This window comes from Adiantum capillus-veneris, chromosome 7, assembly GCF_014529385.1.
Source record: "Adiantum capillus-veneris isolate H3 chromosome 7, ASM1452938v2, whole genome shotgun sequence".
Taxonomy (NCBI): Eukaryota; Viridiplantae; Streptophyta; class Polypodiopsida; order Polypodiales; family Pteridaceae; genus Adiantum; species Adiantum capillus-veneris.
Window position 1 is genome coordinate 14,148,070 of NC_140937.1, and position 17,682 is coordinate 14,165,751.

At 44.4% G+C, this 17,682-nt stretch overlaps 1 protein-coding gene across 2 annotated transcripts in view; it reads right to left on the reverse strand.

The window, feature by feature from the left end:
* The window catches only part of LOC147453465 (blue-light photoreceptor PHR2-like), a 40,316-nt gene that overhangs the window by 13,681 nt on the left and 8,953 nt on the right, over window positions 1-17,682 (reverse strand). The window contains exon 3 of one of the 2 annotated variants that reach the window (XM_086515649.1): window positions 7,944-8,045. The exons of the other annotated variant lie outside the window; for it this stretch is intronic. Coding sequence (XP_086371775.1) covers window positions 7,944-8,045 — 102 coding nt within the window. The remainder of the gene's footprint in view (window positions 1-7,943; window positions 8,046-17,682) is intronic. 2 annotated transcript variants of the gene reach the window in all.

Genomic DNA, 17,682 nt, shown 5'->3' on the forward strand with positions numbered 1-17,682 from the left:
GAACTGTGCGTACCTATGGGGGATTAGCAATTAGCTAATCCGGTTCCTGTTCAAAAGGCTCTTGCCTTGGCAAACGCGCATAAACCCCCAAAACTGTACATGTTCATCTGAGTAGCCCAACTAGTGGGGCATTACCATATGTGCCAAAGGAGAGAGAGATGTGCACGAGAGCAAATCATCGCGCTACATGAGACAGAGGAGAAGGCAAGCTTTCCATTAAAGCTATAGACCTGCACCCACTACTCACACACACTGTAGGTCACTTATTGAGCAAAAAACAGCCCCCAACCTCAAATGGGCGCCTCCTCTTGCTGAGGTGTCCTGCAGGCTGCTCTCTTCCTGCCAAGTGTCCAATTTTCCCCTTTTGAAATTTGAGTTAATTCCCTAGTTCCCACTCACTTATAAAGTCGTTTTCCGAGTGGCCCAGATTTCGTTTGGCAGGCACAGGCTTCCATACTCATCAGAATTCATTGCTAATTGGCCCGACCCGTCCCCGACTGACCGACCCAGACTCCCGATGTGAGAAACCTATTCCGCCGTAGTCGTTTCACACTGGCCACGCAATGTCCACTTGCACCTTTTCAAGGGTCCCGAGGAAACAAGTAAAAATAAAAATAAATAAAAATATCTAGTACTTATTTATTGAAGGCAACAGGAACAATACACCTCCTGGTGACAGCAGCTAATCAGTGTTTCTTGGGCAGCCTATTCAGTGTTTTTGGCCAGCGATAATCAGCGTCTTGGGCAACCCTATTCAACGTTTCTATACAGCCATACTTAGCGTGTTTGGACAGCAGTAAAACTGAGTTTTCAGCAGCACTTAAGATAGCAGCAGATGGCGTTTTGAAGCAACAGAATTCAGCCAGATCAGCGTTTTCCTTCAGCACCATTTTCAGCAGAAAATAGAGTCAAGTCGTCGCCGTCAACTTCATCCTAGTCGCACCTTGCATCAGCATCTTGTATCGGTGGTGCAATTAATAGTAGACCACTCTCGCCATCGAGAGTAGGGCCTTCGGAGGAGGGTTTTACAACTTTTCGGTGTTGTATTCTTCTATCTCTATCTCTCAGTCTCAGCACCTTCACGCACAGTGTCTATTTTGTTTGTGATCACTTGCACTCTCTCATTAAGGGTACGGAAGGCTCTCCCTTCCGTAAGTAAAAGGAACCTTGAGCACAATCGGATCACTAATCTTGAAAAGGAACAACATTCACTTCTGCTGCACCTTACATTGGTATCAGAGCTTTGGCAGTGTTTTGTATCACTCAAGGAAAGAACCACAAGAATCACAATAATTTTTTTTGCTTATTGCGGTCGCACGTAACCCAAGTCCTCTTGGGCGTGTCGATTCCTAATCGTGTTTTTTAAGAATGACAAGAAACCCAAGAAAGAAGGGCTTGTCCAGCCTCCCCTTGTGCCTCTTTTCACTCATTGAGAGCAGACCGTGCACAAAACGGCCGGCCAATCAACGTGAGGTGGGAAAAAGCAACCTTGGTGTGAGCGCAAGGCCGCCAAGGGGTCCGCCCGCGGAAAAGAGCAAAACTCGGGTGAAGAGAAGATCCTTCTCTAACACAAATTGCAAGCGAAAGAAGAACCTCAAGACCCTCAAGAACCTCAAGAACTCAAGACCCCCAAGAACCCAAGAACCCAAGACCCACAAGAACCCAAGTTCCTCGTGAACTTAAAAACCAAAGATCATAGTGTATGGTCGTCACCCGAAGCGGAATGGATACTTCGCATGGAGGTGATGGGCATGAAAGTAGTGAAGAAGAATTTCCTCACCATGGAGGTTTTCCTGACCCTCCCCCTTCACCATCTACGCCAGGGATTGCACCAAATCCTATGAAGACTTTGGTGAAATCAATGATGGATATGATGGCACGACAAGAAGCGACTCGCGTTGCCTTGGAACACGAGCGCGATGAACAAAAAGAAAGAAAAGCAGAAAGAAAGGCATCTATTGAGCAAGCGCGCTTGGAAGCCGAAGACAGACGCGAAGTGCAAAGGGACCTCCGCATGAAAGAGCTGGTCCGAGAGGCTCTCACCTCGAAGTCCGAGCCAGCCAAAGATGTTGGTAGTTCATCAAGTGGCGCAAGCAGAGATTCGGACTCCCAGAACCCAGTCACAAAGAAGTTGACTTTCAGTAAGTATGATGGTAAGATGGATGCCATGGTTATTCATTCTTGGTTGCATCAAATTAATGCTTATTTTGCGACAACTAAGAAGACAAGAAATAGCAAGGTTTTGGCAGCAGCCATGTACCTTGCCGGTGATGCCATAAATTGGTACCACGCATGGCAAGAGGCACAGTTGGCCGCGCACCTAGAGGAAGCCGACAAATTCATGCCCTTTTCCTTCGATTGGGCCGATTTCCAAGACAAGCTCAAGGCGCAGTTTATGCCACCTTAGTACCTCGCACGATTGAAGGACGGTTGGCGCGTTCTCAAGCAAAATGGTATGCCAGTTATGTCTTTCTCTAATCGTGTTTTGCAACTCAGCACTCAATTACGCAAATCGGATGCGGAGCGCAAGGAGGCATTCCTTTATGGATTGGACGAGTATATCAAGTTTGATGTGGAAGTACTTGATCCAATCGATCTCAACAAGGCGGTAGCAATTGCGCTCGCACAAGAGATGAAGCACAACAAGGGAAAGCCTAAGGAGAACAAGACTTCTCAAGGAACCTCTCAGACTTCTCAAAACCTGCAGAATGGTAAGAACGGTAAGAATGGTAAGAATGGTAACTCTTCTAGCCCATCTTCCTCTAATTCTTCAGAAAAGAACTCTTAAAATGAAATTAAGGGTAAAGGTAAAGCACCTGCAAAACCTAAGCTAACCCCGGATGAAAAAGCTACATAAGGAATTATAGGTGGATACATCACGGCTGAAGAACAAGTGATTTATGCTAAGGAAGATAGATGTTATCAATGTCACGTCAAGAGTCACATTAAGAAGGCTTGTCCTAAGACAGCCCCACCTAAAGAACCAAAGGCACCCACAACAACCACAAGCACTTTAATAAACCAAGCTGAATCTTCTCATGTCTCTGACACACATTGATGAGTCTCTCATGAAGTGTTATGGTCATGTAAAGGATCAACGTTTTATCATATTGTTTGATCCAGGCAGTATGCATGATGTGATTAGTGCCTCTCTTGTTGAGAGAGCCCGCTTAGAGGTTAGTCAGAAATCTGCTCTCGAGGTTTCTGGCTTTGCTCCCGATATGGACTCTCTCATCACGAAAGAGTGCCTTGATGTGTTGTTTACAGTTCAGCAAGCTGCTTTCCGTAGGAAATTTCTCGTGTCTCCTCTTTCACGATGCGATATGCTTTTGGGCATTAGATGGTTTCGTGAGCATAACCCTCTCATTGATTGGGAGGCCAACACTCTCACATTAAATGCCAAGACTGACTCACCCATCATCATTCGTGCTGAGGAAGGTCTGCATTCTTTGCCTCTCATTTCTCATGTGCAGGTAAAGCGTGAATTACGACGAGGAGCACAAGCGACATTCATTTATGCTGCTCCAGTTTCCCAAAGCACTCAGACTCCAGCTAAGTATTCAGATTTGTTTACCAAGTTTAAGCATCTCTTTTTGCAGGATGATCTTCCACCCCGTCTCCCACCCGAGCGGCCGAAGAACCATCGCATCGAGCTTATGGAGGGGGCACAGCCTATCAATAAGGCTCCCTACCGTTTGAACAAGACACAGGAGGAAGAGTTAGAGCGACAACTCACGGAGTTGGTGGCTAGAGGATTCATACGTCCTAGTGTAAGTCCTTTTGCTGCTCCTATTTTGTTTGTCCGAAAGAAAGATGGTTCTTCTCGTTTGTGTGTTGATTACAAGGCATTGAACAAGATGACCGTCAAGAACAAGTTTCCGATGTCTCGCATTGAGTATATCCTTGATAGGCTCAATGGGGCAAAGGTTTTCAGCAAGGTCGACCTCAAGAGTGGATACCATCAAGTACGGGTATTCAAAGGCGACATCTTCAAGACCGCTTTTCGCACCGACCAAGGGCAATGGGAGTAGTATATTGTTATGCCTTTTGGATTGACAGGTGCCGTGGGTACATTTAATCGTCTCATGGTAGGCCGTTTCGGCGATATGGTCGGTGTGTGTGTGTTCATCTTTTTGGATTATATTCTCATTTTTTCTGCATCGTGGGAACAACACGAAAGGGATGTCGAAAGGGTACTAATCCGTTTGGATGAGTGTCAGTTCTACATTGCAACTAAGAAGTCTGAATTTTTTCTTATTGAAGTCACTTATCTAGGTTATATCATTTCTACAGAGAAGGCATCAAGCTAGATCTCGCGAAGGTGGAACAGGTGCGTAATTGGGATTTGTCCAAAACTGCATATGATGTGCGTTCTTTTCTTGGTTTATGTCGAGAATATATTTCGCACACAGAGAATTTTGCACGCATTGCCGCACCTATAATTGATGTTTTGAAAGGGGTAAAGACTAGCCGTCAACACGTAGACTTGCCCGAAGCAGCCATTGAGGCTTTCGCAACTCTGAAGGTTACGGTGACAGAAGCACCGTGTCTTATCCTTGCCTCTTCGGATGACCCCTTTGAGGTATGGACGGATGCGAGCAATATCGTCATCAGCGCTGTGCTTTAGCAGCATGGTCGTCTTGTAGCTTTCCTTAGCCGGAATCTCAATAGTGCAGAAAAGAATTATTCAGTTTATGATAAAGAACTTTTGTCTGTCATTCACTCTCTTAAGCATTGGAAGCATTTTCTGTACGCTAGAGAGTTTACAGTTCGCACAGATCATTAAGCCCTCAACTGGCTCCAGTCTATGCCTAGTGCACATTGGAGTGATCGCCAAGCACGGTGGTCACAATTTTTTTAGCAATTTGGAGGTTTGTTGAGTATGTGCCTAGAAAAGCTAACCCTGTTGCAGATGCGTTAAGTCGCAAAGGACAGATTTTGGCTCTTGAGTCAAGGTCCACATTTTCTATTCAGGGTGTGTCTTTCAACAGCATGACGAATCAGTATGCGGATTCCGAGTTTGGTAAGCATTGGTTGCAGGCTCTTGCTTCCCAAGGGCCAAGCAACTATCTCATTCGTGATGGTATCTTGTATTTTCGTCAACATTTATGTGTGTTGCCCTCTCTCAGGCCAACCATATTGCATTGTACACATGATTCTCTCACGAGTGGGAACAAGGGAATGAACACCACTTTGGAAAAAAGAGAAAGATTCTTTTATTGGCCTAAAATGCGAAAGGATGTGTTTCGTTATGTCACACAGTGCACTATATGTCAAAAGGTAAAAGCTCCTCGAGGTAAGCAGCAAGGCCTCTTGCTTCCGCTGCCTATTCTCGATGGACCTTTTCAAGAGATTTCCATGGATTTTGTGACTGACCTTCCACCAAGTTTGCATTCAAGGAACACTCAATGTTTGACAATTGTTGATCGTTTTAGCAAGTTTTGCATGTTGATTCCTTGTAAAGCCACAGTCACTGCACAAGATGTAGCACGGTTGTTCATTAAGCATTGGTACCCCCTCTGTGGCTTGCCAAAATCAATTGTTTCAGATAGGGATGTTAAGTTCTCGTCCAACTTTTGGCGCGCACTCTTTGAAAATTTTGGCACTAAGTTGAATTTTTCATCGGCTTTCATCCACAGTCAGATGGTCAGACAGAGACTTACAATCAATTGGCTTTTGATGTTTTAAAGTCATATGTGCATGATCAACAGTCTCAGTGGGAGCTCTATCTCCCATTGGTTCAGGCTATTTTGAAAGACTCTTTTTCCTCTGCCATTGGTCGAACTCCGTATGAAGCAGCTTTTGGCCGTCCGTTCCAATCACTTTTGACTCGCTCGGTCAGTCAAATTCTTGATGCCAATGCTGAAAGTCAATCATTGGATGAGATTTTTGAGAGAGTGAAGCTTCGGCTAAGCAAGGCTCAGGAATCTTATTCACGGCAGGCTAATAAGCATCGTCAGGATGTTTCGATCAAGGAAGGGGATTGGGTGTATTTAAGAATCATGAAGCAACGTCGTAAGCAAGTTGGAAAGAAGTGTCCCAAGTTGTCTTTTCGAATGTATGGTCCATTTCCAGTCATTAAAAAGATAAATGAGGTTTCAATGAAATTACAGTTGCCTAACTCATAGTCAATGCACAACTTTTTCCATGTTTCTTGGTTGAAAGTGTTTCAGGAAACGCCTCCACAAGACATTTCGGAAGAAGAAGAACCGGAGATCATAGATGAAGTTGAAGTCATGGAGCCGGAGCAAGTGTTGTTGCATCGGTTTCGACATGGTTCAAAGAAGCAAGTGAGACAATACTTTTTGAAATTCAAGGATCGAGGGACCCACGAAGCAGTGTGGGTCGACGAAGAGTTTTTCCTAGAGTTGTTGACAGACTACAAGGAAGCAATGCAGCTCGGTACCAGTACCTCACTTTAAAAAGGAGGGGATGTCACGACAGCATGACAAGGGTTCAGTCAATCTAGCTTAGGAAGTGTTTTGGCACTTTTGTGAGTCTGTTCGCAGACCGTGCATGCCCAGACACTAGAGTAGATGCATATCCTCTGGTTGCACACAGCATAATCATCAGCATTACCATCAGAATCCATCAGGAGCAGTTTCCAGTGCATAAAACCTATTTTCCCTATTTTTGACATTTTTCACTTATTTATTAAGTGACTTTGTTGGGAAACTGGGTAGGGCAAAATGAGTAAAATAATATATAAGGAAACCAGGGCTAGCATCATTTGGCAGACGAGCAAGGAGAACACAAGCACAAGTGCAGCAGATTCCCCCCCTCTCTCTCAAGCAAGATTCCCCCCCCTTAGGTTGGCGTTTTTCCCAAGCCTACTTCAGCGTTTTCAGCCCTGCCCTTGGGCGATTTCAGCAGTGTTTTTTCAAGAGATTCCAGCCCGGCACTTGGTGATTCCAGTAGCATTGTTTGCATCAGCAAATTACAGCCTCAGCCAGCGTTTTTAACAGCAGCTAATCAGCATTTCCTGGGCAGCCTATTCAGCGTTTCTGTACAGCCATACTCAGCGTGTTTGAACAGCAGTAAAACAGAGTTTTCAGCAGCGCTTAAGATAGCAGCAGATGGCGTTTTTGAAGCAACAGAATTCAGCCACATCAGCGTTTTCCTTCAGCACCATTTTCAGCATAAGATAGAGTCAGGTCGTCGCCGTCGACTTCATCCTAGTCGCACCTTGCATCAGCATCTTGTACCGGTTGTGCAATCAATAGTAGACCACTCTCGCCATCGAGACTGAGGCCTTCGGAGGAGGGTTTTATAACTTTCCGGTGTCGTATTCTTCTATCTATATCTCTCACTCTCAGCACCTTCACGCACAGTGTCTATTCACTTTGTTTGTGATCACTTGCACTCTCTCATTAAGGGTATGGAAGGCTCTCCCTTCCGTAAGTAAAAGGAACCTTGAGTACGATCGGATCACTATTCTTGAGAAGGAACAACATTCACTTCCGCTGCACCTTACAGCTTCAATGCCTTCTAGGCTTTTTCAAAAATCTGCTTCAAAAAAAAATCTTCTCTTTGGTGCTTAGAAATTGAGGAACCTTCAAAGCACCCTCGATTATACCTAGATGAATCCAAGATAAGCCCAGATTCACCCTTGAAGGAAAGTGCAAGGTATAGACCCATGGTAGTCACCCACAAGACAATATAACCATCAGCTCCATCATGCATAGTGTTGACTAAATACCACGACATCCCCAATAAGTTCGTCAGTGCCCAATAGTGGGTGTAGAACTAGGTACTAACATATGCTCCCAACACAACACACACACACATATGAGCATACATCAACACAAAGTTCAACGTACTGAGTTTCTGTCATGCCTCCGAAGATCAAGGGCAAACTCAACCATAATGAAGCCTAGCACTAAAAGAAGCATTAAATTAAAAAAATTAGCACAAAAATGAGGTAGTTGATAGGGCATACGCACCACAAAAGATAGAATACTTCAAATGGCGCATTCCCCGTGTGTTGTTGTAGGCAAACTCCACCAAGGGCAAATACTCTACTTCTAGCGAACGTAGATGGACTCCTGGTATCCATGTCCTCTCGTCAGCAAAAACCTAACTATCACTAACTTTGTGGCAAGAAAGAGCAAGGTTGTGAGGATTAGTGGTGCTAATCATATAATTAAGACTTAAGAATTCATACTTAAGTTCAAACTAAGACTCAAGAGACTAAATGTGTGTTTGATTGCTTGAATGATTGCTTTAAAATTGAGTACAATAGGCTCCTTATATAGGAGACGAAGAGATACGAATGAAAAGACACGTCTCATGGTGAAGAGATGCGACTTTAGACGTACAGACACATCCTTTCGGCGAAGAGCTGCAACCACTGGACGAAGAGTCACACCGTAGAGTGAAGGGGTGTGATCAAGTCGAAGGAGTGTGGCTTTTGGCAAAGAGGCCGTCTCTTGAGCAAAGGGTCGTGACCATCCAAGCGTAGGGGTTCTCCTTGGCATGGCACTTTGCGTATCTGCAACTAGGAGATGTAATACTGTAACATAATCGTGACAATTCCCTCCCATTTAAAATGAGAGCCCCGGTTAAAGGAATGACTTCTTATGTTGATAGAACTCCGAAAAATCATTAAATCATCGAAAATCTTTAGTCCTTGAATTATTTGAAACCTTTGTCTTGAACTTTTGCTTCTTGCGAAACCTTTTTGCTTTGACTACTAAATCCCATGTCATTGCATCGTTCAAAGACTTTTTAGAGGAATCTGGCATAATCGGGTTGACTGCAACAAGAGATTGATCTTCAAAGTCCTTCATGTGATGTAAGACTTCTGGTTCAAAATCTTCCAATAACTGTGAAATATTTGGTGAAGAGGAAATCTTCTCAAGGCATTCTTCACAGGGAGTAACTTCATCTTTACGAATCACTGGAGAGGATTTTCGCTTGAGATTGTAATCATCTTCCAATAATGAATCCCAAAATTCTTCAGAATCATCTTCAGAAACTGTCACTTCATGACTTGCAATTGGCATATCATCATCCAACAAAGAATCAAAGAAAGCATAGTCGTCTTCAGACTCGGAATCTGCAACTATGTCCTTATATTTGTCTGGTAACAAAGTATCACTTCAAAAAACCTCTTGCTTGAAATCATCTTTATCTTCATCAATTGATTGAGAAGTTAATGAATTCAAAAATTCATCAATAATAATTTATGCGTCTGCATCGGAGATCATATTCGCTTCATTTGACTAGTACACGTGAGGCTTGAATCACTCGTTCCGTATGATAAAGCCCCTGTAAAATCAGTTCACATCCATCTTTGAACAAATTGATAGTATGTCCTTGAAATCTAATGGTTGGATCATATTGGAATAACTAATGCTGACCAAGAATCATGTCGTAATAAGATAAAGGCATGACTTCGAAATCCAATTGATCTGCATAATTTTGAATCTCGAACTGCAACTGTCAAACTGTCTCATCACAAGTTAAAATTGATCCATCTCCTAACTCCACATTATATAAATGAGATGTCTTTTGAGTTGGTAAGCCAAGTTGTTGAACTATTTGAGTGCTGACGAAATTATTCGAGCATCCGCTGTCTACCAAAATATTGATGGAGCGACCATTAAGAGTTCCAAGAAGGCTCAAAACTTGCTTTGAAAGAGGCTCCAAAACTTAAGAATTGCATTAAGCCTTCGTAAGAATAGTCGTATCCGTAGAGACATGAATTGTATTGACCATAGATTTTCCTTTATCCTTAGCAGAATCTGCTTGTTCAAAATTCGATGATGTTTCCGCGTTGGAATTACTTTTCAAATTAAACAGATTTGGTTTCTTTGGACATTAATACCATCTATGGTCACCACCGCAAATTGTACATAATCCTTCCTTCTTTGAAGTCAAAGAAGCATTTGACGAAGAGCCTTGCTGAGTATTGGAATGCCGAACTTAAGAAAAATCACGTCCTTTACCACAATCAAGTGGAGCAACATTTGAAGAAGATCTCCTTTGAGATTGTCGATCTTGAGAATAGAACCTTGAAGTTGAATAAGGCTTCGTTGCTTGCTGTCTGAACTGAGATTGTTGCTGTTGACTTCGGCTATAGCTTTCTCTGCGATCGCGCTGTGAAAAGCGAGCGTTGCTTAAAGATCTATCACCAGGAAAAAAATTCCACATAGGGCCCCGATTATCGCCAAGACACTCCACATAGGCAATTGCAGTACCCAAAGTGGTGGGGTTGTACTTGTGCACATCGTCCTTTAGGGTTGGTTCAAGCCCGTCAATGAATCTGCGTAGTTTATCAAAGGGGCTGAGATTCTGTATCTCCAGAGTTAAGATTCTCTATCAGATGGGCTGAGATTCTCTATCTCTGAAACTCTGTGATGTACACGGCCAAGGAACCTGTCTGGCTCAGGCGGCGAAGAGAGGACTGGGCATGAAAATCCCCATTGGCAGGTTCGAACGCCTTGCGAACAGCACGCCGAAATTTATCCCAAGAAGGTGTATATTTACCATCAGCAACCCGTCGTTGCCACCAAAGAAATGATGTATCCTTAAGCAGAGAATTAGCAAGTGCGACTTTTTTGCTTTCTACTAAATCAGTGTTGGACAAGTAGACCTCCATTTTGAATAGCCATTGGTCCAGCACGCGCTTGTCGCGGCGACCATTATACAGTTCCCGCAATTTAACATCAAGCTTCTTCTTTTGTGCAGCATTAAAAATTTTATAAAGCAATTGATGTTCACGATTGTCTACCTCATCAGTTAGATCTAGTTCGTTTTGTTCATCCACTGAAGCTTCGGAAGAAGGTGGTGGAGAAGCAGCATTAGTCGTCCGAGAAGTCGTAGGACGACTCCGAGAAGTGTTTTGCGTCTGCATTTGATCCAAATGAGTGTGAAATGATGCGAGACTTATGGAAAGTAAGTCTCGCATCATCAGATTGACCAGCTCCGTCTTGAGAATTCGGCATGGTTACGCCTAAAAGGGAACTCTCGAACAGATGCAGGAGCAGGATCTGGGACGGGTACTCCGAGAGCTGAAACTATGTTTGAAACGGGTTCGGGCTCTCGAACTTTCAAGCAAGATGTCTTCAGGCAGTTTGTCTAAGTAAGACAAATACGGAACTGGCACACCATAGGCTTCGTCGTCCATGAGGAGTGCAAGGCCAACACGCGTGAATCACCGCGAGAGAAAGTGCTGGATGGTTTGTGCGTAAATAAATTTCGCTGACTGTCATGCTGGTTGTTCATTTTAAGAGGCACATTAAAAAGGGAGGTTCACATTGGCTGTTAGGTGCAGCGGAATAATTGTTTGCGCTTTGCTCAAGATGAGTGCTCCGAACTGTGCTCAAGGTTCCTTTTCGTTCTTATGGAAGGTAGAGCCTTCCGTTCTTAATGAGAGAATGCTATGATCACAAAGAAAGTGAATGGACATTGTGCGTGCAAGTGTATGAGACTGAGAGATAGAGAGAGAAGAGAGATACGACACCAGAGACGTTGTAAAACCCTCCTCCGAAGGCCCCACTCTCGTCGGCGAGAGTGGTCTACTTATGATTGCACAATCTGGTACAAATGGAATGCATGAGACTGATGCAAGTCTAGGCTATGTCGACGATGACGACGGCGATGACGAAGTTGACCTAAGGGCTGAAATCTGCAATCTTTTATCTGTTGTCCAAAAACATTATGAGCTGAAATCTGCGACTGAGCCAAAAACGCTGTTTTTGGGGCTGTTTTCTGTGGGTCTTTTTGATGCTGAAAATCTGCAGGTTTAGGGCTGAAAACTGAGGATCTTCAAGGCTGAAAACTGAGGTCTTTCTGGGGCTGAATCTGCTACCTTTTTAGGGCTGGTTCTTGTTGGTCCTTCTTTGCTTAGAATCGCCAAGGCTGGAATCTGCCAAGGGCTGAGATCTGCAAACGCTGATGATTCTCAAAAACGCTAGGTATGCAGCTTCTTCAAAAACGCTAGCTGTAGAAGCTTCTGCCGCAGTGGTTGATGATGCAAAACGCTAGTGCTGAGGTCTTCTTGGCGATGGGATTGCTGAGGAAAACGCCAAGCTGATGTTGATGAAAAACGCTAGGACAACGGGGGATCTTGCTTGAGGGAATCGCCCCCAAGGGGTTCTTGCTTGAGAAGTTGCCTGTTAGATCGAATCGTTCTCTTTTGATCTAGAGCAATCAATTTTGGCAATTCACAACGGAAATGCCCATGCTTGGTGCTCATACTTTCATGTGCTCTTTCGGGTACTGTGTCATGCCAAGGAAGAGACATGGAATGTGACTTCCTTACATACATACTTTTCAGCTTTTCATGAAAAATCCGCATACATTTGTGCTCATTCATGAGTGAAACGTGCTCAACGTACAATATGTCATGCCTAGGAAAAGGGATCACATAAAGACGCTGACTAAAATACAGGAAACAATCACGGATGAGACACTCTAACAATGCGTGTGTCACAAAGTGATGACGTGGCAGACAGCAGAAACCCTAATTTCTGCCAAAAACCCTAAAATTCCTGCAAACCCTAATTTTTGCTAGAAGCCCTAATTTCCGGAAATTGCGGAGGCGGAATATTATTTAAAAAAAAAAAAATTGAGTGACGCAAATCTCAGCTTTTCGCTTTGATTTGGGAGAAAGAAAGAGAAAAAGAGAACTTGCTTTTTACTGACTCTCATTGAGAGAGAGAGAGAGACAGAATCTGCTTTTGCTTTCAAGCTTTTGGGGCTCTGCTTTTGGGCATCCCTTGTAACCTTTAAATTAGTGGTGAGGGCCTCACTTCTCAGAGCATCTGGACGCAGAGTCTGAGAGTGAAACCCTAACCGCTCTCTTGTACTTTGATGATTGATTAATACAAAAAGAAATACCGAAAGGGGCGCCAGTCTTTGGGGCCAATATCTCTAGGCACGGAACTCCACCGGGCCAGTGCAAATCTATTGTGATCTGTGAATTGTTTTGAAGTGGTTATTTGGTGCTGTCGCGGTTGATTCTTGACTTGTGGAGTGTCCAAGTTTGTTACAGTGGTATCAGAGCACGGCCGATTTCTCTTCTACGGGAAATCCGATCCCCGATATTTTTTTTTCCGCGGCACCTATGGCTTCAGGCAATGATCAGTCGACTCCCTCTGCATCTGGAGATGCGGGTTGGGATCACAACGAAGATTCAGACAGAGAGTATGGCCCGCCTCGGCCTACTCAGGCGGAGCAAAGAGAGATGGAGCGTCGTCAATTGATTGGCGATGCAACAAAGATGATGCTCAATTTTGCCAAGGACCCGAAGATGGCAAAATATATGCCTCTTTGGAAGGTACAGATGGAGTGGCAAAGAACCACAACACCACTCCCGAAACCCGCTCTCAAGAAACCTTCTACCTCCAAGAAATATACGGAAAAGGAACTAGAGACCGTGGTTGATGCACGGATTCCTCAACTTTTTGACGCACAGAAGAAAGCCAAAAAGCACGGCAAGAAGCAGAAGAAAGGCACTAACTTCCCGGGATATTTGGGTCGTCGATTGACATTTGACAAGGCAAAGAAACTGAAGAAGCGTGTTCGATTTGAAGAAGTAACCAGTTCTTCTTCTTCTTCTTCTGACAGTTCTTCTAGCTCCTCGGATTAGAGCGAAGAAGACAGAAAAAGCAAAAAGCGAAGCAAGACACAAAGCTTCGAAAAGGGCAAGAAAAAGGCAAAGAAGGCTACATCTCGCCCAAAGACTGACAGTTCTACTGAGGACTCGTCTACAGACAGCTCAGATTCCGATGACGGAAAGTTTTATGCGAACAAGAAGAATTTTTACAAAGCCAACCAGTATGACTTTCTCGAAGATAAAAGCAAGAAAGTCCGAGAGTTTAAGGAAGGTGGCCACTCGATCAAGTTTGATACTTTTTCAGGATACTCAGATGCTTCGAAGGCTTTGTCTTTTATACAGTAGTTTGACATCGCTTTCGCGGGAGGACGCTATTCAGAGCACTCCAAGATTCGGAGAGCTGCCTCTTATTTTAAGGGGAATGCTCGCACTTGGTGGTCCACGCTTCTATTAAGCAAGACTGTGCCAGTTACATGGCTGAAATTCAAGAGGCTTTTTATTTTTTCTTGGTTGACGCAAGAATATGAACGAGATGTACGAGCTGCTTGGAACCATCTTCGGATGACCAAGAAAGATACAATCGATGCTTATTGTGAAAGATTTTGGAACTCTTTTCTACCCGCCTCTTCATTCAAGAAGATCTCGTTCAGAGAACAGATTGAGCGGTTTACCTTGGGTCTACCTACAGAGATCCAAGATCACTGCTTGGAACAGAAATCAGCTTCTATTCAGGAGTTGATGAGTCATGCGAAGTGGGGCTTTGCCATTCACTCTGGCAGTCTGACCTACCCCACAGATGAGGCCATGACACAACGAGCCGAACAAACTTCTGGGAATGAAAGTAGAAAGAAAAAGAGCAACCCAGAGAAAAATGATGCACGACCCAAGCTTACTCCTGAGGAGAGAGCTCGCTTCATCAGAGAGGGGAAGTACTTTGGATGCGGGGAACACGGACATATCTCCGCGAAGTGCCCTAATAAGGCACAGAACGAACACAATGATAAAGATGACGACAGGCCTGAGACTTCGAGAGCAGCTGAGGAATGTGGCAGAAAAGGCAGATAGAAAAGCAGAACTCGTACCACATGGCGTGGGACCTGCACCGAATCTAATGAATGAAAGTACTAACTTTGCCGCTTTTGGGGCAAAGTGAAGGATCAGGAAGCTCTTTTGAAGGAGCCAAGGCCAACTTCTTTTCACTTGGAATTGGCGGCTCGATTTGGAATTACGCCCAACAGACTGACGCCATAGGCGGAGGTAGTTCGACTGGCACCCGGATGGGATGTTGCCATTACACCGAGCATTGGCAAACTTCGTTTGCAATGACAAGGGTGTTCAGGGCACGCGAGTGACGTTCTACTCAGGATCCCTTGGTACCACAAGAACTACGCCGTGGTTGACTACAGGGCCGAGAAAGCGACTTTGATAAATGAAGGGCTTAGAGATTGTACTTGATGAACTTCAGTTTCTTACTCATTCTTTTGGTAGAGAACTGAACGTTGGATAGAGGTTGAATATGTTTTGACCTGATCAAAAGAACGCCAAGATTTTTCTCCACACTCATGCCGATTGCTTTTCAGAGGGCCTGAAGATCAAACCATTGATCTGATACCTGGAAGCACACCACCGAATCGGCCACCTTACCGTGTGAGCCGAGTACAGAATGAAAAGATTATGAACCCAGTGAAAGACCTCTTGGAAAAGGGTCTTGTCCAGCCTAGTACTTCACCGTATAGCTCTCCACTGTTGTTGGTTTTTGAAGAAAGACGGATCTTGGAGAATGTGCATCGATTATAGCTCTCTCAAAGAAATCACCATCAAGAACAGATTTCCGATTCCTAGGATCGATGATATATTCGACAGGTTACAGGGATCCTCGTGCTTTAGCAGGATTGACTTGAAGAGTGGATATCATCAGATCAGGATAGCGCCAGGAGATGTCTACAAGACAGCTTTTCGGACGACTTTTGGGTTATTTGAGTTTTTGGTGATGCCTTTTGGCTTAACCAATGCTCCTGCGACATTTAACCGGATGATGGACAGGGTTTTTCGAGAGTACATGCTATTTGTTGGCACTTTCTTTGACGACATCATTGTTTTCTCCAAGAATGAGGCAGAACACAGAGATCATCTGCTTCAAGTCTTTCAGGCATTACGAGATCACACGTTAGTGATTAATGCAAAGAAAAGTGAATTTTTCCTACCAGAGATACACTTTTTGGAACACATTGTGTCAGTAGCAGGAGTGCAAATGGACCGGGCCAAGATAGAGACTATCCGTGATTGGCCCGATTTGAGGAATGTCCATGAAGTTAGAAGCTTCTTGGGACTGTGTTCGTACTACAGGCGGTTCATACGAAAGTTTGCAGAGGTTGCTTCCCCTTTGCATACCTTGACACAGAAAGGAGTACCTTTTTCGTGGGGACCCACAGAGGTGATTGCCTTTCGGACATTGAAAGAGAAATTCACTACAGGACCAGATTTGACTTTGCCGGACTTGCAGAAGTCATTTGAAGTATTTTGTGACGCTTGTGGTCGTAGTCTGGGTGCGGTCTTGATGCAAGAAGGCCATGTCATAGCTTACAAGAGCCGTTTGTTCTCTAGGCCGGAGATGACAGCACAGATCTATGAGAAAGAGCTTTTGGCGGTTATCCATGCTCTTACTCAGTGGCGGCATTACCTACTCGGAGCGGATTTTACTGTCTTTACAGACCATCAGAGTTTGCGCTACTTCTTGTCACAGAAGCAGCTTTCGGAAAAGCAGATGCGGTGGGCGAACATCTTGTCACAGTTCCACTTCCAGATTGTCCATGTGCAGGGACAGAAGAATGTGGTGGCAGATGCTTCGTCTCGGAAACCGTTGGTTCTGGCTATTTCCGCGATACATCATAGGAGCTTCGAGGATATGGTCGATCAGTATGCCACAGATACAGATTTTGCAGATATTTTCACACGGGGATACGGGATGGGGAGACAGTAGCTGGATACTCCCTTCGGGAAGGCTACTTGATGAAAAAGACTATGTTGTGCGTTACACAGCCGTTGAGGGATAAGGTTATGACTGAATGCCACTATCCACCTTTTACGGGTCACCGCAGCATTGCTACCACCATGAAGGGGGTAGAGAGATACTTCTTTGGGCCGAGACTCAAAAAGGATGTGGAAGAGTTTGTGCGCAGTTGCTTGGTAGGCCAGAAGGTCAAGTTTGACAGGCATAAGGCACAGGGATTGTTACAGCCTTTACCCATACCCACCCGCCCCTGGGAAAATATTGAAATGGATTTCATTTTTTTTTATCTCCCGAGAACACAGAATGATCACGATGATTTTCCGATTACATGGCACGTCTGAGACGATTCTCTCCGACAAAGACCCCACATTTATGAGTTTGTTTTGGAAGGCAATTTGGGAGAACATTGGCACGCAGTTGCAGTTCTCGTCATCGTTCCACTTGCAGACTGACGGGCAATTTGAGATTGCCAATTCAGTGATTTTAGATTTATTGAAGTCTTGTATCTAGGATCAGAAGACTCAATGGGAAAAGAACCTATCTTTGGTGGAATTTGTCTGCAGTAACACAATACACTCTTCGACGGGGAAGACGCCATGTGAGATTGTTGAAAGTGTTGCGAAGGTTCCATCCATCCTGAGCACGAAAGGTTAGATATTGGAAGCGGATGAATATTCGCGAGATTTGGATACGGCTTTTGCCAAGGTTCGCGAGACTTTGCAGGAGTCTCAAGAACGACAGAAAAAGGCAGCGGATCGCCATCGTCGCGACTTGAAATTGAAGGAGGATGATTGGGTGCTCTTACTTTTGAGAAGGCACGCCTAAGAAAGAAAAAGAGAAAGGAGAGGCTTTTTCCAAAGCTTAGTATGTGATACTACGGACCTTTCCAAATTACTGAAAAGATAAATGATGTCTCCTTCCGATTGAAACTGCCAGATACTTGGAGGATTCACAATGCATTGCATGTGAGTCTCTTGAACCCTGTTAAGGGTGATGTGTCTGATGATGGGGAGCCTGATGAGCAACCCGCAGTGGAAGAAAACGAGGAGATCGTTGTTCCTGAACAGATTTTGGCACATAATGATACGAAGAAAGGTAAAGTCCGAAG